General features: G+C 41.1%; 1 protein-coding gene across 1 annotated transcript in view; it reads right to left on the bottom strand.

Annotated features, from left to right (window-relative positions):
* The window catches only part of GRIN2B (glutamate ionotropic receptor NMDA type subunit 2B), a 1689627-nt gene that overhangs the window by 869272 nt on the left and 796216 nt on the right, over positions 1-24139 (bottom strand). Inside the window, exon 4 of the mRNA XM_040359615.1 lies at positions 3227-3825. Coding sequence (XP_040215549.1) covers positions 3227-3825 — 599 coding nt within the window. The remainder of the gene's footprint in view (positions 1-3226; positions 3826-24139) is intronic.

Raw genomic sequence — 24139 nt, 5'->3', positions numbered from 1 at the left:
TGCATGTATTCTATTTTTGGACATTTGCACACCTCTTTGGAGATATTTTAGTGTTTATAGCGACGACACAATACAGTAACTTCTGAATCACAGACCAGTAACAAGTATGCAAATACAAAGTCCACTGGCTGTATAGATGTTTCAGATCAGTGACTTAAAGTGGTTGGAAACCCTTACAGTACTGTCAGGTCACCTGAGGCCAGGTGACAGATGTACACCGTTGGGGTAAGGAGTGCACCACAAAGGTAGTGGACCCTACAGCTGACTGCTGCGGATAAAACTTTGGCTGGTTCAGGAAAGGCAGGTCCACTTGAGCACCAACATGGATCCCACAGGGAACTAGAGCATACGATTCCCCAGGGAGCGGAGTCCAAGAGCCAGCAGGTGTTCACCAGAGCCTCTAGTGGTGAAGATGGACTGTGCTGCAACTGGCTTCAAGTCATGGCCCCCAGGGTCTCCCAGCTCACGCTCACGGTAGGCTACAGGAGGATAGAGAGGAAGTAGCAGCCCAGGACAACAAGGGATAGTAATCCAAAGGTCAGGGCGACTAGCAGACAAGGATAAACAGAGAGCATGCCAAAGGTCAGGGTCACAAGCAGGCAGGGATAGTCGAGAACTCGCCAAAGGTCAGGGTCACAAGCAGGCAGGGATAGTTGAGAACACGCCAAGATCGGTAACAGAGACAAACATAGAGCACACGGCAAGCAGGAAACCAAACAAACAATATAGCACAGCAAGGCAGGCTTGGAGAACACAGGGTTAAATAGTGGTCCCTGTTGAGGCTAGGGTGGAGCCACACTAAGGGAAGATTACTTAACCATGCAGGTGTGAAAGTACAAGCCCTAAGGCTAATACACAGACCAGGTAGGATACAGCCAGGTCACAAAAGTATTACTACAAGGTCATGGCAAGAACATATACCCAGTGAAGTGTCTGGCCTCACGCAGAGATGAAATACATCATCCTACATAAGTTGTACCTATCTATCTGCAGTCTTCTCTCCTTTACATCCATTCAAAGTCCAGAATTTCTAAAACTTGTCTGAGAGTTCAGAAAAAAAGGGTGTGGACAGCTGATATGGCACACTGCCATATAAGCTCAGTGAGGAGAGTTCTGGGAGCTGATTGGAGGGAAGGCAAGGTCTAAACCAGCCAAGAGCTGAAGCTGGCAACACATTTATGCTGGAAGTGGGGTGTCACAGAAAGATCATCACTTTTGCCAAAGGGATGTAGACTTTTAGACTGGGCTCCTATGAGTGTACAGACCTCATCATATAGCAATACATTACAGTTCCAGCCTTTGTACCTCAAGATTTATTAGCCCAAGTCTTCTGAGGTCTTCAAAATACTGAAAGATATCTTGATTATGTATTGACTATGGGCACCTTTATAGGTGGTTTGAATATCCCGGAAAACCAGCTTGGGGCCTTCTGCAAAGCTTGTAAACTATTTTCAACATGTATCTGTTTATACGTAGGGACCTTGCCAAACGTAGGAAAACACATTCTGCCAGTTTAGGTTACCATTAGCCTTAGATAATTACCCTGCTCAGTGCAAAACCATATTTTAACAAGGCACTGCAGTGCCAAGCTGGTATTTCTGATAACAACTTTTTATTTTTCTGTTTTCATTTATTTCTGATAGATTGAATGCAACCACTTCGACTGCACCTGTCTTATATCTAGTCGTGGCAGACATATGTGAGTTGCCATTGCAGACCTTCGCCTTCTATAAAATACTAGTTTTCTGTCATAACAAAGCTTTGTTTTAATGTTAAATGAGTCACTGACCTTAACAGTACTAAGATGAAGCCCAGCTGAACATTCAGTTTAGGTTAGCTATAAATGCCTTCCATTGGTCACAGTAGGCATGTGCCTATAGGCAGCAGGGGTAAAGAGGTGGCTTTACCCTATATAATTATTGGACAGTTAGTCTTTGTTCTTGCTGTTATGGGCTTAGCCGATTTAAACCTCTGTGAATTTTGACACCTCTGTAGATGTTTTTGTGTAGTGCAACATGGCAATGCTTTTCTCCATGCAAGAAAAAAATATCTATTTAAGGCCTTGAAACAAAGGTTGACACATTACAAACCTCTCAAAAGGTTCTTGTCTTTCATGATTCTAAAGAACTAGGTGTCAGACTGAAGAGACTGACGTATTTTTTCAATGGTTGAGATAAATCAATAACAGTGTACATAGTTCAGTTTTTGTATCTATTATAAAATTCATTTTAGGGAGTACACACTGTATATATATATATATATATATATATATATATATATATATATATATATATATATATATATATTCAGCTTGTTTTTGTTTTTTAAATGTATATATGCTAGCTCATATAACCAAAAGAGCCACTGATCCTGTTAAGCCACGATCGGATATCTGATGGAATCTAATCTGATGGATTTTTTTTCGTCGAATATCCGATGAAGCTGAGGCGTCATACACACGACCGAGTTTCTCGATAAAAACCAGCAAGAAACTTACTTTTTCTTTTTTTTTGCCGAGGAAACCGGCCGTGTGTACATTTTTCGACGAGGAAACTGTCGAGGAACTCGACGAGCCAAAAAGAGAGCATGTTCTCTTTTTCCTCGACGGGAAGGGAGAAAATTGTCATGTCGAGTTCCTCGACAGCCTAACAAGGAACTCGACGAGCAAAACAATGTGTTTCGCCCGTCGAGTTCCTCGGTCGTGTGTACGAGGCTTCACTTTCATCAGTCTTGCTTACACAGCATCGGTCAAAAATCCGACCGTGTCCAACACAGTGACGTAAAACACTACGACGTGCGTCAACTTGATTTTGAGCATGCATGGATTTTTGACCGATGGACTTCCACACAGTTGATCATTTTTTTCTATCGTTTTTTTTATCCATAGGAACATTTTAAAACATGTTCTATTTTTTTTCACCAATGGAAAACAAACCGATGGGTCCCACACACGATCGGTTTGTCCGATGAAAGCGGTCCATCGGTCTGTTTTCATCAGACAAATCAATTGTGTGTACAGGGCTTTAGTGTTTTTAGTATTTCTATTACATTTACACTTTGAAACTCCTTCACTAACCATAACAAGATGATTTGAGACATTAAACTGTGTTTAATATTTTTTTTTTTCCTGCTATGGAACAATCAGCACTACATTCATAGTACAAACAAAATACAAAGTTTGTACAAACCAACAGAAGCAATATTAAAATAAAAATCATTATCCTACCTATTTAACACGTGAGCATCATCATGCCTGCTCTCTTGGATATTGTAGCAGTTGCTCTTGGACTGTGGAATGGATTTGTGCTCAGACAGCATTGTAGAAGCTGCACTTGTGATTATAGCTATTCCATCTCTGATTCGAGCAGGCAAGTCATAATCCCACTCATCGTAGGACACAGAGATGAGCCCTGTAGGGAACTCAGCTGGCACAGTGTCAGTGTCTCCAGCCACCAGACTGGGTACAATCCATGTGTAGCCATAGCCCGTCAATCCCACTGAATGGGCTACTTCAAATATATAAGCGGCCTCTTCTTTTGTGCAGTACAGCAAGATGACAGGACTCTGAAGCTTTTTAAGTTGGTTTTGTATCTTAGAGTCATTGTCGTCTAAGGACATGTCTACATGAATAACTTCTTCTAACTCCCATCCGACAAAACTGTTTTCAATGGTGCTCCGCACCTTATTCTCAAAATCTTGGTATCCTGGAAAGTATGTTGTGACGATGGAGAAAATGTACCAGTCATATTCCTCCATAATGTTTAGCATCACAGAAGCCTGTTGCTGGATGGAAGGTCCAAATTGGAAGAACATAGATGATTCCTCCTATAATAATAATAAAAAAAAAAACAGTTAGATTAAGTTAACACTCTGCATGTTTGACCTCATATCACAGTCTGACAAGATGAAGACATTTTAATACATAGATAATAGCACAATATTCATTTAATGGGATAGTGTACCTTAAATAGTTTCCTTTCAATATAAATCCCAACTGTGTCTGTTACCCTGTGCAAGATCCTCAATCTCAAGACTGGTTTGTGTACCTCCAAGTCTTTGAGCCACAAATACCGTACGTCTTTTTTTTTTTAGAAAATTCATGTGTAGGAAATGGGGCTGCTAATGTTACTGTTAACGAGTGCATTACTGTTAATTAGTTTCAGGTTCAATAAGTTTGTTTCTATTTTATTTTTTTAATCTTAGACAAGCTAGGCAGAACATTAGCATGATAAATGGTAATTCCACTTAAAGATGATTCTTCAGTTTTGTGTAGTTGCACAATGGTTCAACTGCATATTAATTTCTTATCTTTTGATTGCTCCACTATAAAATATCCCTATCGGAATTCATAATTCTAACTGTCAAAGCAAATAAAAAAATAAATAAAAAAAACAATTGGGTTTATGAGATGAATTGTTCATAGTGTAGAAATTGACGTTTCTGACTGTTATGGTCTTATGGAAGGATACACAGATACAAAGAAATGCAAGCAAATTCATCCACTAAAGTACAAGGAGCCAGTAAATGCCCCAAGCCACAAAGCCCTCCCAAAATTGAAATATAATTAAGTGGAGTTGTTCTTTATTAATTTAACTATTTATTACCTTCTAAATCTTGAGCATTATTTTGATGTTTATTTTTGCTGTTACACAGTTTGTGTCATCGTCAAAAGATTTTCATATTATTACAGTATGAGTGGTGCTTTGAGTCTCTATGAAAGTAACAACGATGGGGCAACTTCATGGTAAAACTCTATCGAACAATATACTGTATGTGAAACAATGTAAACCAGCTCTGTGATTTGTTGAATGCTTTATTTAGTTTATCATTTATTTATTAAATTCAGTGAAATTATTCCCTAAAGGAAAAGCATAGAGGAATACATGATACTAGCATTTAATGTTTGATCTACCTCTTGACCTATCAAGATCAAGTGATAGAGAAAATATTATATAATGTGCATGCAAGATTGTAATGGCAGTTGCCATCATATATACCCATGCTTACATAAAGTATACTTCATGCACTGGTATGCTGCAAGAATTATATATCTTCCAAACTCATCAAAACATTCAACACAATTCAAATATAACCAGTTAATCGTGAATGATCCTTTAAATATTTTAAGGCTCATTTACAGCACACCACATCCTAAAACATGTGCTGGTGTGCATTGTGCAGGAGCCTGACATTTCTTTCAATGCACCAAAGCTCTGTGATGGGGTGAAAGAGGCGTTGTAAATGTGTATACAGTGCTGTATACAGTGTAAACCACAGCACATCTATAGTATGAAGAGGGCATATATAAAATAGTTGTTTTCCATGTGCCCCTTGCATTGAGCCCGCTTTGATCTATGCAGATCAGCACAACTCAATGGATGTGGTGTGATCAAGCTCTAAAGCCTCGTACACGCGACCAGTTTTCTGAGCAAAAACCAGCAAGAAAACTGCTTCTTGCCAAGATTACCGTTCGTGTGTACGAGGCATTCAGGTTTCTCGCCAGGAAATCTGGGCAGAATCTCAACGAGAAAAAAAGAGAACTTGTTCTCTTTTTTCTCGTCGAGATTCTTGACGGACTGTTTCCCGACGAGAAACCCGAGAGTGCGTATACTTAACTGTCGCCGTGGAAACCCGTGCATGCTCGAAATTACTTTGACGCATGTGCGGTAGCTTCCACGGCATAGGTAGGGTGAAGCAAGATGGCGGTGACGGCATAAAATGTGACAAGTGTATGCTCGTCTTACGCGATGACGTCACCGCGTTCTTTCCTTTCAAGAGAACCAAGGTTCTTTTGAAACGAGAGTCTGTACACTCAGGCAGCAAGAGTTTCTTGCCAAGAATCTCGCCAGGGAAAACTACGTTTTTTTCCTGATGAGATTCTTGCCCGTGTGTACAGGGCCTTAGTGTATTTGTCTGCAAATTGATATAACAGCAGTTACATATTTATTTATGCTTAAAGTGTTATTAAATCTTTGTGTTTTTTTTTTTATTAGAATAACAAACATGTCTATACTTACCTGCTCTGTGCAATGCTTTTACACAGAGCAGCCCCAATCCTCTTTTCCTGTGGTCCCCCACCGGGGCTCCAGGCCCCTACCCTGCGGCAGGTGCCCTCACAGAAAGCCACCTTCCATGGGGGCACACGTGCATACTTGTTCCTGAGTCTTTGATTGACAGCAGCAGGAGCTTAACCTGCCCAACGAGGAGGGAGACAGCAGCAAGAGCCACTGCTCTCATGCACATCGCTGGATCAGATCGGGTTCAGGTAAGAAAAAGGCTGGGGCTGGGGGGGAGCTGCTGCACAGAATGTTTTTCACCTTAATGCTTAGAATGCATTAGTGTGAAAAAGCTTAGGGCCAGATCCTCAAAAGGGATACCCCGGCGTAACTGTTGTTACGTCGTCGTATCCCTGTTTCTAACTATGGAACTGATCCACAGAATCAGTTTTCCATAGTTAGGGAGAAGATCCGGCATGTTTAAGGGACTTACACTGCCGGATCTTAGGATGCAGTACCGCATCCGCCGCTGGGGGCATTTTGTGTCGAAATGCCGCCTCGGGTATGCAAATTAGCACTTACGGAGATCCCCAAAGCTTTTCAGCTTCGTTTTTTCTCCGTAAGTTTTAGTTTGCAAACGCAAAATTAGGGCTGCTTTTACAAAGTGTAAACTGTTTACACCTTGTAAAAACAGACCCTTCTGTCCAGCGACGCGATTTTTTTTTGTTTTGAATTTTTTTTTTGCCGTATCTTTTTTTTTCCCGACGCAACTTTATTGACCCGTCGCAATCCACAAAGCTCAGCGTAACGTAATTTCGCGCTATTCACGTCGGGAAAATGACGTCACGAGCATGCGCAGTACAGCCGGCGCGGGAGCGCGCCTAATTTAAATGGGAATCGCCCCCATGAAAATAGGAACGCCTTGCGCCGGCGGAATTTAAGTTACACAGCCAAAAATTTCTAGGTAAGTGCTTTGTGGATCGGGCACTTAGGTAGAAATTTTAAGGCAGTGTAACTTAAATGGAAAAAATTAAGTTACGCCGGATCTTTGTGGATTACCCCCTTAAGGCTTTAGAACCACTTTAATTCTAGTGATTCTGTAGTTTCCAGTCTACCTATTCAACCTCAATGTATATGAGGTTATACTTCAAATTCATTTTAATGTATCCATAAAATAACAAAGTCTTTTTTATAGCCCCTTAAAATAGTTCTAAATAAATGTAAATGTAAATACATTTAATCAAGCCTTTTTCTTGATGATTTTAGCCTCAGCAAGACAAGGTTCCAAAGGTTCAAGACAATTGTGCGTGCCCCAAGCATAAATTTAATGACAATTGCAACACTGTGCCTTATGTAAAAAGAACAATAAAATCTGGAGGAAAAAGGTGAAGATGTTTCTGTATCAACTAATCATATCAGCATTTTGCGAAGTGAAAGAACATGTCTAATTTATTGCTGCAGGGGACCTTTGTATAAGTATGGGTAAGTATAGGGCAATGTACAGGGACCTCAATTAATTATACTTAATGTAATAATTAGCTTTAAAACAAATTTATGCATATTATTTCATTTAGGAATAAAACAAAACACCTTTACCTTTAGTAAGGTACTTCAAATGGTAGTCACTGTGCAAAGTGAATTTAAGTTCTTTACTGTTTTGACTACAGTTAATTGGAATTAATTAGCTGCTAAGAGGTATTGAGCTTGGCAAACACCCACAGCCTTATTGAATACGCCTATACCTGTAAAGGGCTTTACTTTCTAAAGAAAATCTACAATGTTCTTTGGTCAGTTTTTTAAGTTTTACATGGTAAAAAACATTATATTTAATACATTTGTTCCCCCGCCGGCTCTAACACTGAAAACTAAGAGATCCAACACCACAGATCGCTCAGTTGTCACAGCTCCCTGAGCAGAGAGCTGCTGACTGTCATTCACTGCTCTCTGTTCTGCCCCCTCCTCGCTCACTGGAGTGCTGGGCTGTGAAGGTGGCGGGAGAGGCCCGCTGTCTGCTGAAAATGGGTCACTGGAGTGCAGAACAAGCTTTGGCTGTACTTCTCCTTTAAGTTGAAAAGCATACTGGTCTTTCTAAAAATAAAACCCAGCACTGACTGTGTACATTTGAATTGTTTTGGTTTATTTGAAAATACTGATGGATCCATGTGAACCGACCCGAGCAGTAGGGGATCATATTATTTAGGATATTGCAGCAGAGTAGCAAAAATTATAAAAAATGTTAAGTACCAAACTTAGTTTCCCTAAATCTACAAGGCTAAAAAGTGCAGAGCTTTCTATCTCATCCATGTTAAAGTTGCTAACATTGCTTTGCCTATTGTGTTTAATTTCTGGCAAATGTCCCCTAAAGGGGTTGTAAAGGTTTGTTTATTTGCTAAATAGGTTCCTTTAAGCTAGTGTATTGTTGGTTCACTTACCTTTTCCTTCGATTTCCCTTTTAAATGTTTTTTTTCTTTGTTTTCTTTGTCTGAATTCCTCACTTCCTGTTCCTCCTCAATAAGCTGCTCTGACTGACTAACCCCTAGCCAGAACAGCTCGGATGATGGGGCAAGCTTACTGAGGAGAAACCGGAAGTGAGAAATTCAGACAAAGAAAAAAAAAACATTTAGAAGGGAAATCGAATGAAAAGGTAAGTGAACCAACAATACACTAGCTTAAAGGAACCTATTTAGAAAATAAAAAGCAAACCTTTACAACCCCTTTAAGCATTACTAAGATTTGTTTTCTATCAAGGGGCTAGGACATCTTGCATTTAGTAGTCACAGGCTGTGCAAAAAAATATTGTTATCTTTAAGAGCAAGAGGTGTAAATTACTTCTCATTTAGATCTGTCTGATTACTTGAGGACATTTAGCTTACATGAAGCTTACCATGAAGTCCTCATGCTGCAACATGTCAATAGTGTAGCAAACCAGCAATTCATTAGTCTGACAAGCGATAATTTATGTGTCCACAAAGCTTCATTTTCTTCACCCTTACCCTCTCAAACACAAGCTTGCACCATCAAGTTTTGTTTGCCCCCATTATTTGTGAAATGTGAACAGCAGCATTAGCCAGGAAAGTGATTGGCTCAGCGGGTTAACATTAGTTGTAATACACAGATATGGTAATGAGACATGTAGCATTAAATAATGTGCACTGCAGACTGATAAGGACATATCAAAGCATATTGTCAGAAGCATTCCCATGGTATCTTATCCTTAGTACATAGTATACTTTGTTTCACGCAACTATTATAGCCCCATCCCACCTATCAAAGAACCTAGCAGTGGCCTTTATAATCGAGATAGATAATTATTGATCGATTGAAACAAAATTCCATTGCATTTCCTATACATTACATGGGTAACATTTGATTAGGTGTCCGGTTGAATAGCCCTTGCTTTGATGGTTATACAATAAAAAAGGTAAGAATATCCCTTTAAGAGAAAAGCCCCACATGCTAATATGCTTATGTCCTCCCAAGTGATTGTTTTCCAGCTGCTAACATCTGTTATATGTTCACTGGCTCTGGTCAAACAGCTGCTGCTTGTGTTGTGTCCCAGCTTGTCACAATGAGATCAGGGAAATAAACCATTTCAAAATAGTAGGGGTAATGAGATGAATGGAAAGCCTGAAAGGATAGGTGGGGGGGGGGGGGGGTTTGCCTCTGGATTTCTAAGCTTATTTCCTTGGTTGCAAATGGGTTGGATTGTCCTCAATTTGCTTAGCGATTCTGCAGCAAAATTGCCAAGTCAGAAAAAAAAAAGATCAGATCCAATATCTGACATTTGTGAATAAAATAAATTCTACTCTTAAATTATTTGATTTCTTCTATTTCAGTGTGGGTTTCCATTGTCAGAAAATCACTATGACACAATTACAACAATAATGCCTGAAGAGTAAATTTACACACACTCGTATAAGACATGGCACGTCTGCCTCAGTCATGGCACGTCTGCCTTACATACATGAATTGTAGATCTCTTAAGTTTACTGGAGTTGTCCTATTATAGAAAATCATCAATATGCATCCCTCTGCATATTTAAAGGGGTTGTAAAGGTAAAAGTTTTTTCACCTTAATACATTCTATGCATTAAGGTGAAAAAACATCTGCGGATTAGAGGCCCCCCTAACCCCCCCCTTTACTTACCTGACCCCTTGAAAGTCCTGCGCCGTGAACATGCAGGCTTCTCAGCCATCTTCACGGCTCATCCATTGGTTGATTGAAAGCAGCACAGCCATTGGCTCGCACTGCTGTCAATCACATTCAATGGCGCGACGTGCCGGGGGGGCGCGCCGAGTGATACAGTTGGCGGCTATGGAGCGCGCCCGCAAGAACTCAACACTGAGCTTGCATGAAGGGGTTGAGTCCTTGCGGGGGGGGGGGGTCGAAACAGACGTCGAGGGAGCCCAGAAGACCAGGTTCGGGGCCACTCTGTGCAAAACGAGCTACACAGTGGAGGTAAGTATAACATGTTTGTTATTTAAATTTTTTTTTTTACTTTAGTGATCCTTTAAGGCTAAAAAACAGGCAAACCATAAAATACACAGATTGACTAGATACAGGCGAGCTCTTTCATCTACCACAGAGTTCCTGTTTCTAATTATCTAGTCCTGAAATTTACAGTGCTGACACACAGAACAGCCCTGTCTGGCAGGGCAGGAGACCTGATTTTTCTCGGCAGTTCACTAACACTTACAGGTCTCTTCCCTACCTCCAGCATGTGACAAGATCATGAAACAAGATGCACCGGGCTAATGCTTATCTCAGTTAGTCTTATCTCATCTCTGTCACTCTGCTCAACTTATTGGCTCTTTGTGCAGCTCATAATACACTCCCTAACTTTGAGATTTGCTGCACAAGGATTTAAGATATCAAGTCAAAACAAGGCATTTACACTGCTTGCATTAAATAAATTATATATTTTATATATATATATATATATATATATATATATATATATATATATATATATATATATATATATATATATGTTTATATATATATATATATTGTGACAGGAAGTCAGGTAAATCTGTGGGTGTTGTCACAGACAGGAGATACATTTCTGCCTTGTTTAGAAAATTCACCAATTACTATCAGGTGTCGGCTGCAGAGGTAGCCAGAAAGGTTTAAGGACGTTGGAATGAGGAAATTAAGGCCTCTATAAGTCAGAATGAGGAAATTAAGGCCTCGATAAGTTGTCCATAGGATTACTGCTCAATGCTGCATCCTGAGGCTTGTTGAGGAGAGCAATGAGCGGAGGAAGACTTCTGAAGGTGAAGTGGTTGTTGATATTTTTGCTGTGTGATAAGAAAATCAAAAAGACTATTGTTTTCTTTATTTTCATGACTATGAAAATTGTAGATTCACACTGAAGGCATCAAAACTATGAATTAACACATGTGGAATTATACATAACAAAAAAGTGTGAAACAACTGAAAATAGATTTCATATTCTAGGTTCTTCAAAGTAGCCACCTTTTGCAGCAGACACATCTCTAGAACTGTTAAGAGGAGACTGTGTGAATCAGACCTTCATGGTAGAATATCTGCTAGGAAACCACTGCTAAAGAAAGGCAACAAGCAGAAGAGACTTGTTTGGGCTAAAGAACACAAGGAATGGACATTAGACCAGTGGAAATCTGTGCTTTGGTCTGATGAGTCCAAACTTGAGATCTTTGGTTCCAACCCCCTTGTCTTTGTGCGACGCAGAAAAGGTGAACGGATGGACTCTACATGCCTGGTTCCCACCGTGAAGCATGGAGGAGGAGGTGTGATGGTGTGGGGGTGCTTTGCTGGTGACACTGTTGGGGATTTATTCAAAATTGAAGGCATACTGAACCAGCATGGCTACCACAGCATCTTGCAGCGGCATGCTATTCCATCCCGTTTGCGTTTAGTTGGACAATCATTTATTTTTCAACAGGACAATGACCCCAAACACACCTCCAGGCTGTGTAAGGGCTATTTGACCAAGAATATTTGACCAAGGTGACTACCTCCTGAAGCTTATCAAGAGAATGCCAAGAGTGTGCCAAGCAGTAATCAAAGCAAAAGGTGGCTACTTTGAAGAACCTAGAATATGAAATATATTTCAGTTGTTCCACACTTTTTGTTATGTATAATTCCACATGTGTTAATTCATAGTTGTGATGCCTTCAGTGTGAATCTACAATTTTCATAGTCATGAAAATAAAGAAAACTCTTTGAATGAGAAGGTGTGTCCAAACTTTTGGTCTGTACTATATATATATATATATATATATATATATATATATATATATATATATATATATATATATATATATATATATATATATATATTGTGGTGGTTTGGGTCTGTCTTACCTGAATGATGGCAGGTTTTTGCCATATTTTGGGAGAGACAAACACAAGTTAATTGGTCAGCTGTGGTTTGGGCTTTTGAAGGCTGATCTAAACAGCATTCAGGGCCACACCCCACAGACAGGAGGTCTGTGCTAAGGAGTCAGGTGACTCCCAAAAGCTCTGTGAGAGAAGACAGAGTGGATGCATCTCTGCAGGAGGCAGAGGTGATGACTGTTGGAGCAGAAAGATGTAAGCTAGACGCTGTGTGCGAATTAGAAGCCGTGTGTGTCAAGAGGACAAGTCGATGTGTGCGAATCAAATGCTGTGTGCATATAAGTCGCTGTGTGCGACTGTTGATTTTCTTTGCAAGATACAGAAATGATGAAACCCCCCTGCGAGGGCTGCTTTTGTTCTTTGTGAACTTTGAACTTTTCTTTTAAATAAAAGTGGCCTACCAGGCCCTTAAAACTCAGCTCCGGATTGGCGTCTCACTGAAAAACGCATCTACCGTTGGAGTATGATCCCCCAATCTTACATCTGGTGGAGGTATTGCTACGGGCAAACAGACAATTCTTTCACCGCTCCAGGTGAGCCTCGTAGATCATCAAGGGTTGTTGAACCACCAGGGTGCTGGCAATGCTAATCGTTAGTGTTGAGCAGAATATGCCATATTCGATTTCGCGATATATCTCGAATATATATTCGAATATTCGAGATATATTCGCTAAATTCGAATATTCGTGATATTTTATCGAAATTAATAGAATGCGATTTTTCGCTATTGCGAATGCGAAAATAATTGCGATTTTTTTAATAACTGCGGTAGGAGCGCTCTGATTGGCTTAGAATATTCGTGATATTTTATGGAAATATCGCAACATGCGAATGCGATATTTATTGCGCAATTTCGAGATATGCTGGAGGAGCGCTCTGATTGGCTCAGAATATTCGTGATATTTTATCGAAATATCGCAACATGCGAATGCGATATTTATTGCGCAATTTCGAGATATGCTGGAGGAGCGCTCTGATTGGCTCAGAATATTCGTGATATTTTATGGAAATATCGCAACATGCGAATGCGATATTTATTGCGCAATTTCGAGATATGCTGGAGGAGCGCTCTGATTGGCTCAGAATATTCCTGATATTTTATCGAAATATCGCAACATGCGAATGCGAAATTTATTGCAGATATTTCGAAAACTGCTGTAGCAGCACTCTGAAATCGAATATGTATGATATTTTAACCAAAATACATATTGCGATTGCGATTTTTCGATCGCGCATGCGCAATTGCGCGAACAACACGCGACCATTTCCTGGAGCCTTGCCAGTTTCCCAATATTACAGCAACATGGTGGGAAGCAATTTCTCAAAGTCTGAGGAAAAGTTGCTGATTTGTGTAAGTATTTTGACCACTGTTATTTCATCATCTTCAACTGCATTTAAGTCTAGTTTAAAAGTTAGTATATATGATCAGATATTAGTATTTAACCAAAAATGTGTCTCCTGCTTTTACAAAACTACAAGTCCCAGCATGCCTGGACAGCTGCAGACACCCTGGTTGGCAAATGTGTATTTAGGCACTTTTCCTTGTTATTTAGCATAATGAATTTAAAATTTTTTTGGACATAGGACGTATGCGAACGTCCTGACTTCAGTGTCCTCAAGGCCCAAGGACGTTCGAATACATATTGCCCTTTAGATGTTGCAGAACTACAACTTCCAGCATGCCTGGGAATGCTGGCACTTCTAGTATTGTAAGTTCTGCAGGCCCACATTTTTCAGGCCTTTATGCACGGGTCTCTAAACTGTGGCACCCTAGATGCAGCAAAAGTAAAATTCTTAGCATGCACTGAAAGACCGTGGCTGATGGGAGTAGTAGTTTTGCAACAGCTGGAGGTGGACTGGTCTTGAAACCCAGAGTTAGGTAACAAACCCGTAGTGTTTTGCAACCATTCTGCCTCCAGCTGGTTATTTTCTGTTGAAAAGCCTGTGGCGTGCAAAACACAACCCAAAAACTCCACCCGGTGCAAGGAAAAATTTGCACACACCTAAAGAGTGACATCACAAAAAACTGCGACGGTTGCATACGTCAGTGGTCCTCCGAAAAGGGCCCGTCTCTGACCCCCCGGGGCGTTAGGCTCCTAGGCTCCTGACAGGGAAAAGAGTTACTGTGGTCCATACAGCCGAAGCCATATGGACCCATCTCGGTCCAAGCAGCGCAATCAACACGCGAACAACACGCGACCATTTCCTGGAGCCTTGCCAGTTTCCAACTTATGATCGCAGCGCAATCACACAGCAACATGGTTGGAAGCAATTTCACTAAGTCTGAGGAAAAGTTGCTGATTTGTGTAAGTATTTTGACCACTGTTATTTCATCATCTTCAACTGCATTTAAGTCTAGTTTAAAAGTTAGTATATATGATCAGATATTAGTATTTAACCAAAAATGTGTCTCCTGCTTTTACAAAACTACAAGTCCCAGCCCAGCCCAGCATTTAAGTCTAGTTTAAAAGTTAGTATATATGATCATATATTAGTATTTCACAACAAAAGTGTCTCCTGCTTTTACAAAACTACAAGTCCCAGCATGCCTGGACAGCTGCAGACACTCTGGTTGGCAATTGTGTATTTAGGCACTTTTCCTTGTTATTTAGCATAATGAATTTAAAAATTTTTTGGACATAGGACGTATGCGAACGTCCTGACTTCAGTGTCCTCAAGGCCCAAGGACGTTCGAATACATATTGCCCTTTAGATGTTGCAGAACTACAACTTCCAGCATGCCTGGGAATGCTGGCACTTCTAGTATTGTAAGTTCTGCAGGCCCACATTTTTCAGGCCTTTATGCACGGGTCTCTAAACTGTGGCACCCTAAATGCAGCAAAAGTAAAATTCTTAGCATGCACTGACAGACCGTGGCTGATGGGAGTAGTAGTTTTGCAACAGCTGGAGGTGGACTGGTCTTGAAACCCAGAGTTAAGTAACAAACACGTAGTGTTTTGCAACCATTCTGCCTCCAGCTGTTTTTTTCCTGTTGAAAAGCCTGTGGCGTGCAAAACACAACCCAAAAACTCCACCCGGATGCACTGAAAAATGTGCACACACCTAAAGAGTGACATCACAAAAAACTGCGACTGGTACATACGTCAGTGGTCCTCCGAAAAAGGTCCCGTCTCTGACCCCCCGGGGCGTTAGGCTCCTGACAGGGAAAAGAGTTAGCAACGCATATCTCCCCTATACGTGTATCCTGTGTTGTTAATAATATATTCATAATTATGCAAATGATAATGGCTGCTATATTTATGCAAAAAAGGTGGCGACCGAAATGGCAGGATATAAAATCTTTCATGTTACCCCTGTCATTGATTAATAAGGCGAGAATGCTTCCAATTGTTGAATAGCATACATTTACGTCATATATCCATAAGGCTGTCAACAGAAGTATTACAATATACTTTGTTCTTCATCTTGCAGAAGTTCCTGGAAACAGGATATGATGACCTGCGGCGGCAGCCACAGAAAAGGGCTGTGGTCAGCGCCCTAATCGCTGACTTTGGCGGCCAACATGACCACAAGGCCATTGTTAAGAAGTGGTCTGACCTCAAGAGGCGCCAAATGGGTAATGTCAGACGTCTTCGGGCTAAATATCATCCAGGTAAGTTATTGTTGACAGTTATGTTTTTTTTTAAAAAAGTGTATTTTGTGCGTGAACTCGAAAGAGAGAGGAGCCGGCCTGCAGGAGTTGGGAGGCCTCCCCCAGAGGCAATCTGCCACCTTTCTCCATGCCCCGGTTGGCAATGGCGGGTGTGAGGGGGTCCTCCCAACCCAACCTCGCATAGCACACCCACCAGTGGCGGGGCTGAGACCACCAAACTCAATTCACAGGTAGCCGAGAGCGGGATCCGAACCCCTAGCTGCAGAGGTGAATCAGTTGTCAGTGCAGTGGCAATCGCGTGGAGCCACCGCAGCTCCTTTGGTGACAGTTATGTAAGGTCATATGTAATTCATGTAAGGTCAGATGTTGTTAACCAAGATGCCATGTTGTGCTAACATATATCACCACCGGCCAAGGTATTCATAGTACTGTTGAAAAAAGACATGGGGCAGCAGACAGGAACACAGAAGTTATGTGGGAACATAATTTTCCCATTGCTTTGCATGGGACTTTAAAGAAAAACCCCGACCATGGCAAGTGGGGGTGGGTAAGGTTTAAACCACCTATCCTATGTTTGTGGCTGACATATAAGTAACCTGTGTGCCAAGTTTCATATAAATATCTTTAGCCGTTTGTACGTGATGCTGGAACATACATACATACATACATACATACATACATTTATGCACACACACACGTTGAGTTTTATATATATAGATTACCACTAAATTCCTGTGTTAGGAGTGGGGTTGTTATAGTAATCCCGTGTGCTCCATCAGGCCCTTTTTTTAACATGAGATGGTCTGAACAAAACAAAGGAGACAAAAACAGCTCATTTTAACATGGTTGCATCCCAGCTCACGCTCAGTCCCCTGTAGTGCCCACAAGACCCTTTAATATAACATTGTCCCATTGGTTAACTGTCTATATAAATCAATTTGTATTCATATACAATACAGCAGAGTACACAGAATTTGCATACGTCATTAGAAAACATTTTTATAATATATGAACATTGTGTTATTATAGAAGCTCCAATGCCAGTTATCCGCGCCAAGCGCAGAAGGCGCCAGGCCGATGAGGAGGAGGAGGAGGATGCGGCAGAGGAGGATGCGGCAGAGGAGGAGATGGATGAAGAGGAGCAGCCAGGGCCCTCCCACTCCCCAACCCCAGCTCCTGCTGAGGAGCAAGCTGAGGAGATTCCCCCCCCCACCACCCCAACTTCTCAAGCGGAAGAGCAGGAGGAAGAGAGCGGTCCTGTGAGCCTCGCTCAGGAAGGTAAATATGTGCACAATGATTAATAACATTTCAACAACAAAATGTAGATATAAAAATGGACAACATATAAAGCGCACCTGTCAGATTGTAGAACCATAATATGGTATTGATGCTAGAAGTATACAGGTAGTGCATAATTATTAGGCAAGTTGTATTTTTTGAGGATTCATTTTATTATTGAACAACAACCATGTTCTCAATGAACCCCAAAAACTCATTAATATCAAAGCTGAATTTTTTTGGAAGTAGTTTTTAGTTTGTTTTTAGTGTTAGTTATTTTCGGGGGATATCTGTGTGTGCAGGTGACTACTATTACTGTGCAGAATTATTAGGCAACTTAACCAAAAAATAAATAGATACCCTTTTCAATGATTTATTTTTAACAGTGAAACCAATATAACATCTCAACATTCACAAATACACATTTCTGACATTTAAAAACAAAACAAAAACAAATCAGTCACCAATATAGCCACCTTTATTTGCAAGGACACTCGAAAGCCTGACATCCATGGATTCTGTCAGTGTTTTGATCTGTTCACCATCAACATTGCGTGCAGCAGCAACCACAGCCTCCCAGACACTGTTCAGAGAGGTGTACTGTTTTCCCTCCTTGTAAATCCCACATTTGATGATGGACCACAGGTTCTCAATGGGGTTCAGATCAGGTGAACAAGGAGGCCATGTCATTACTTTTTTTTATTTAATACCCTTTCTTGCCAGCCACGCTGTGGAGTACTTTGACACGTGTGATGGAGCATTGTCCTGCATGAAAATCATGTTTTTCTTGAAGGATGGTGACTTTTTCCTGTACCACTGCTTGAAGAAGGTCTCTTCCATAATCTGGCAGTAGGACTGGGAGTTCAGCTTGACTCCATCCTCAATCCGAAAAGGCCCCACAAGCTCATCTTTGATGATACCACCCCAAACCAGTACTCCACCACCACCTTGCTGGCGTCTGAGTCGGACTGGAGCTCCCTGCACTTTACCAATCCAGCCACGGGCTCTTCCATCTGGCCCATCAAGACTCACTCTCATTTCAGCAGTCCATAAAACCTTAGAAAAATCTTTCTTGAGATATTTATTGGCACAGTCTTGACGTTGCAGCTTGTGTGTCTTGTTCAGTGGTCATCGTCTTTCAGCCTTTCTTACCTTGGCCATGTCTCTGGGTATTGCACACCTTGTGCTTTTGGGCACCCCAGTGATGTTGCAGCTCTGAAATATGGCCAATCTTGTGGCAAGTGGCATCTTGGCAGCTGCACGCTTAACTTTTCACAGTTCATGGGCAGTTATTTTGCACCTTTGTTTTTCCACACGCTTCTTTTGTTTGATGATCACGCTTCAGAAGCTTTGCAACTTTAAGAGTGCTGCATCCCTCTGCTAGATATCTCTCTATTTTGGACTTTTCAGAGTCTGTCAAATCCTTCTTTTGGCCCATTTTGACAAAGAAAAGGAAATTGACTAATAATTATGCACACCTGATATAGAGTTTTGATGTCATTAGACCACACACCTTCTCATTACAGAGTTGTACATTACCTAATATGCCTAATCTGTAGTAGGCTTTCGAGCCTATACAACTTGGAGTAAGACAACATGCATAAAGAGGATGATGTGGTCCAAATACTCATTTGCCTAATAATTCTGCACTCCCGGGATGTGTTAGACACATAACAAGTGTATACACATGATAATGATTGATTAATAAGCAAAAAAAAAATTTTATTTATTTGGTAACGTTATTTTAAATCCAATTTTTTTTTTTATTATATCCTAACAGTATCAGGAAAGATGAGGAGGCAGACCGCGCTGATAAAGACAACCCACCAGAGGATCCAGGCAAATCAGCGCCAGATCCGCTATCTTATTCAGCAAAATGTGCTGCTGGAGCAGCAGCAATTAAAAAATATTGAGAAGCTGGAGCGCCTTCAGAAGCTCAATCAGAGTTATATCTGAAATTATGTTTTTATTAATAAATATTATTTTTTGGAAATGTTTCATTTCTTTTTGAGATAGATTTGTAGGTTTTTCAACACATCTAACTTAACATCAAACAAATCAACATCAACACATTTAACTTCATAATAAGCAAAAACATTTTATACTATTATTTTATTTAACAGTAACCTAGGACAAACTAAAGCACACGACACAGACACGACGAACACAAAATAAACAGTTGAAAAATGAACATAACAAAAGCAACAATATATATATATATACAAAGAGAGAGAGAGGGAGAGCAAGAAAGAGAGAGAATGCAGATGAGCTCTTGCAGACAGCCCAATGGTTGCAGTATAAATGCCGCAAAACAGTGTTTAACATAAGGTTCATTGTTATAGTTACACTTGCTGTTTAGATCCGGTCTGGTAGCTTGTAGCGGAGGCTGTTGGTGGATCCGCTGTGCCAGAGAGGTCATGAAGCTTTACTCAGCATGGAGGCAGCAGCAGGAGTATTAAAATATAATATAACTAGACAATGCATTTCCTGAGGAAAATGCGAGTGGGAATGCTGAATAGCTTAATTGGTGAGCCCCTTGCCAAAGACATTCACCATAACCACTACACTATCTTTAGGACACACAGCTTCTTTCTCTATCTGCAAAGTATAGCGTATGCTGACTTCCTGGTCGCCCCTCCCCCCTCAATAGGTTTCCCCTCCTCCCCAGGTCAGTGAGGAGGAATATTGCACTGAGGTCAGGAAAGTGATTTATAGAAAGAAATAACATTACAAACGCTTTTAATTCACAGATCTAATACATGATTTAAGCCTCCAAACAAAGCTTAATAAATCCTCAAACGTACATGCAATTGATACAACGACTACACCGTTTGAAATACACGGCCCTTGTAAACGCATCGATATGAAATTTATGTAGATAAACTTAAAAATGTGGCCATGTCTGCGATTTAGAAAAGAGCGTCTTTGTGAGTTCTGCAGCAACATTTTTTAGATAATTTAACATGAGAGTCTATGAGACATAATTTCTGGCTGTTGCTCCAATAACTAAAACTAAAATACGTATCGCAGACTTGATCACATTGCCATAAACCAGACAAGCATAGCTACGTTTTGATCTAAAAATTGTGTATGAAAAGTAGATCTTGTGGGCGTGAGACCAATTTGTTTCCCCTTTTTGTAAAGATATTTTTAATTACAAAGATCTAGAATGTTAAGGTCACATGACAGACTCTAAATCCCCTCCATAGGATTACATTATAACCTATCGCATTTTTGTGAAAAATTCGCAAAACGTAAATTGCGTTTTCACCAAAAAATTGTAAACGCTAACTATCTGAAAAGTCATAGCCGGATAGCTAAATATTTTGTGACCGCTTTACAGTTTTTTCAGTGTCTGTAAGTGAAAGTATGAAGTAGCTGAAACTTTTGGCAGGGCATGTGAATTCAAAGGGGAAAAGGATGTTCTCATTGACTTCAATGTTAAAAAAAGGGTCTTAAAAGCTAAAAATTTATAAAAGTGTAAAAAGTAGGAAAAAACTTGAACAAGTCCCATCATTTGCTGAAAGAGACGAACATTTTTACAGTTGAATGGTCTCAATAGCTGAAAGTATGCCGAAGTTACGCAGAACCAAAAAACGTAAGGAATAATAAGATTACTAAATTTACGTATATCAATACTGGAAATGTTTATTAAAGCATTCACACTAATTAAGATTAATACATTTACGGGTATCCATACTGGGAATGCTTATTAAAGCATTCCCACTAAGTATCACACAGGCATGATTTACAAGCAGTAGTGGTAATAGTAATACATAGCATAAAAACACTTGGGGAATACTGTACAGCATCAGTAGTGGTCATAGTAGTCAATAGTGTACCAAAAAATTGGGACACAGGTGTCTTGACTGAGCTGTAATAGTAGTAGTAGACATTGACAATACAGTGTCAAATCACTCGGGCAAGAGGTGCCATGATGAACAGCAGTCTTAATAAGAGTATATAGGGTGTGAAATAACTGCTGACATAGGTGTATTGACTGGGCAGCAGCAGCAGAAGCAGCAGTAGTATTAACAGTAGTAGTTGATACAGAGTCATATCACATGGGCAGGAGGTGCCATCATGAACAGCAGTAGGAATAGGAGTATATAGAGTGTCAAATAACTGCTGACATAGGTGTATTGACTGGGCAGCAGCAGCAGAAGCAGCAGTAGTATTAACAGTAGTAGTTGATACAGAGTCATATCACATGGGCAGGAGGTGCCATCATGAACAGCAGTAGGAATAGGAGTATATAGAGTGTCAAATAACTGCTGACATAGGTGTCTTGACTGGGCAGCAGCAGCAGCAGAAGCAGCAGCAGTAGTATTAACAGTAGTAGTTGATACAGAGTCATATCACATGGGCAGGAGGTGCCATCATGAACAGCAGTAGGAATAGGAGTATATAGAGTGTCAAATAACTGCTGACATAGGTGTCTTGACTGGGCAGCAGCAGCAGCAGAAGCAGCAGCAGTAGTATTAACAGTAGTAGTTGATACAGAGTCATATCACATGGGCAGGAGGTGCCATGATGAACAGCAGTAGGAATAGGAGTATATAGAGTGTCAAATAACTGCTGACATAGGTGTCTTGACTGGGCAGCAGCAGCAGAAGCAGCAGTAGTATTAACAGTAGTAGTTGATACAGAGTCATATCACATGGGCTGGAGGTGCCATCATGAACAGCAGTAGGAATAGGAGTATATAGAGTGTCAAATAACTGCTGACATAGGTGTATTGACTGGGCAGCAGCAGCAGAAGCAGCAGTAGTATTAACAGTAGTAGTTGATACAGAGTCATATCACATGGGCAGGAGGTGCCATCATGAACAGCAGTAGGAATAGGAGTATATAGAGTGTCAAATAACTGCTGACATAGGTGTATTGACTGGGCAGCAGCAGCAGAAGCAGCAGTAGTATTAACAGTAGTAGTTGATACAGAGTCATATCACATGGGCAGGAGGTGCCATCATGAACAGCAGTAGGAATAGGAGTATATAGAGTGTCAAATAACTGCTGACATAGGTGTCTTGACTGGGCAGCAGCAGCAGAAGCAGCAGTAGTATTAACAGTAGTAGTTGATACAGAGTCATATCACATGGGCAGGAGGTGCCATCATGAACAGCAGTAGGAATAGGAGTATATAGAGTGTCAAATAACTGCTGACATAGGTGTATTGACTGGGCAGCAGCAGCAGAAGCAGCAGTAGTATTAACAGTAGTAGTTGATACAGAGTCATATCACATGGGCAGGAGGTGCCATCATGAACAGCAGTAGGAATAGGAGTATATAGAGTGTCAAATAACTGCTGACATAGGTGTCTTGACTGGGCAGCAGCAGCAGCAGAAGCAGTAGTATTAACAGTAGAAGTTGATACAGAGTCATATCACATGGGCAGGAGGTGCCATGATGAACAGCAGTAGGAATAGGAGTATATAGAGTGTCAAATAACTGCTGACATAGGTGTCTTGACTGGGCAGCAGCAGCAGAAGCAGCAGTAGTATTAACAGTAGTAGTTGATACAGAGTCATATCACATGGGCAGGAGGTGCCATGATGAACAGCAGTAGGAATAGGAGTATATAGAGTGTCAAATAACTGCTGACATAGGTGTCTTGACTGGGCAGCAGCAGCAGCAGAAGCAGCAGTAGTAGTATTAACAGTAGTAGTTGATACAGAGTCATATCACATGGGCAGGAGTTGCCATGATGTACAGCAGTCTTAATAAGAGTATATAGGGTGTGAAATAACTGATGACATAATTGTCTTGACTGATCCAAAGGAGTCATGGGAGAAAATCATGTGGTCAGATGAGACTATAATATAATTTTTTGATCATAATTTCACTAACTGTGTTCGGAGGAAGAATAATGATGAGTACCATGCCAAGAACGCCATCCCTAATGTGAAGCATGGGGGTGGTAGCATCATGCTTTGGTGGTGTTTTTCTGCACATGGGACAGGGTGACTGCACTGTATTAAGGAGAGGATGACCGGGGCCATGTATTGCAAGATTTTGGGCAACAACCTCCTTCCCTGAGTTAGAGCTTTGAAGATGGGTCGAGGCTGGGTCTTCCAACATGAGAATGACCCAAAGCACACAGCCAGGATAACCAAGGATTGGCTCTGTAAGGAGCATATCAAGGTTCTGGCGTGGCCTAGCCAGTCTCCAGACCTAAACCCAATAGAGAATCTTTGGAGGGAGCTCAAACTCCGTGTTTCTCAGCGATAGCCCAGAAACATGACTGATGTAGAGAAGATCTGTGTGGAGGAGTGGGCCAAAATCCCTCCTCCAGTGTGTGCAAAGCTGGTGTAAAACTACAAGAAATTTTTGACCGCTGTAATTGCAAAGAAAGCCTACTGTACCAAATATTAACATTGATTTTCTCTGATGTTGAAATAGTTATATTCAGCACTGTAAATACATCAGGTCCGGGGCTTCATCAGGGAATGCATGGCAAGGGACCCTTCAGCGCCCTGAACCGACGACGGGTGCCAGAAAGTCACCGCCGATCCAGGACTCATTCATCTTTATGAATGTGAGTCTGTCCACGGACTCTGTGGACAGACGGGTCCTCTTGTCCGTGACCACCCCACCTGCCGCGCTGAATGTCCGCTCAGATAGTACGCTGGAGGGGGGGCAAGACAATAACTCCAGCGCATACTGAGCGAGCTCGCGGCAGGTGTCCAATCTGGCAACCCAGTACTCCATGGGGTCGTCGGTGCTCATACTGTCAGAAGCACCGACGGACGCCATGTAGTCTGCCACCATGTGGGCCAGCCGCTGGTGGTGACTGCTGCTGCTGCTGCTGGTGGTGGTACTGGGTCGCTCTGTTTGGAAGAACATCCTCATCTCTTCCATTAGGTCCCC

The sequence above is a fragment of the Rana temporaria genome, chromosome 7, assembly GCF_905171775.1.
Source record: "Rana temporaria chromosome 7, aRanTem1.1, whole genome shotgun sequence".
In the NCBI taxonomy this organism is placed as follows: Eukaryota; Metazoa; Chordata; class Amphibia; order Anura; family Ranidae; genus Rana; species Rana temporaria.
This window is presented reverse-complemented; position numbering and strand designations above follow the sequence as displayed.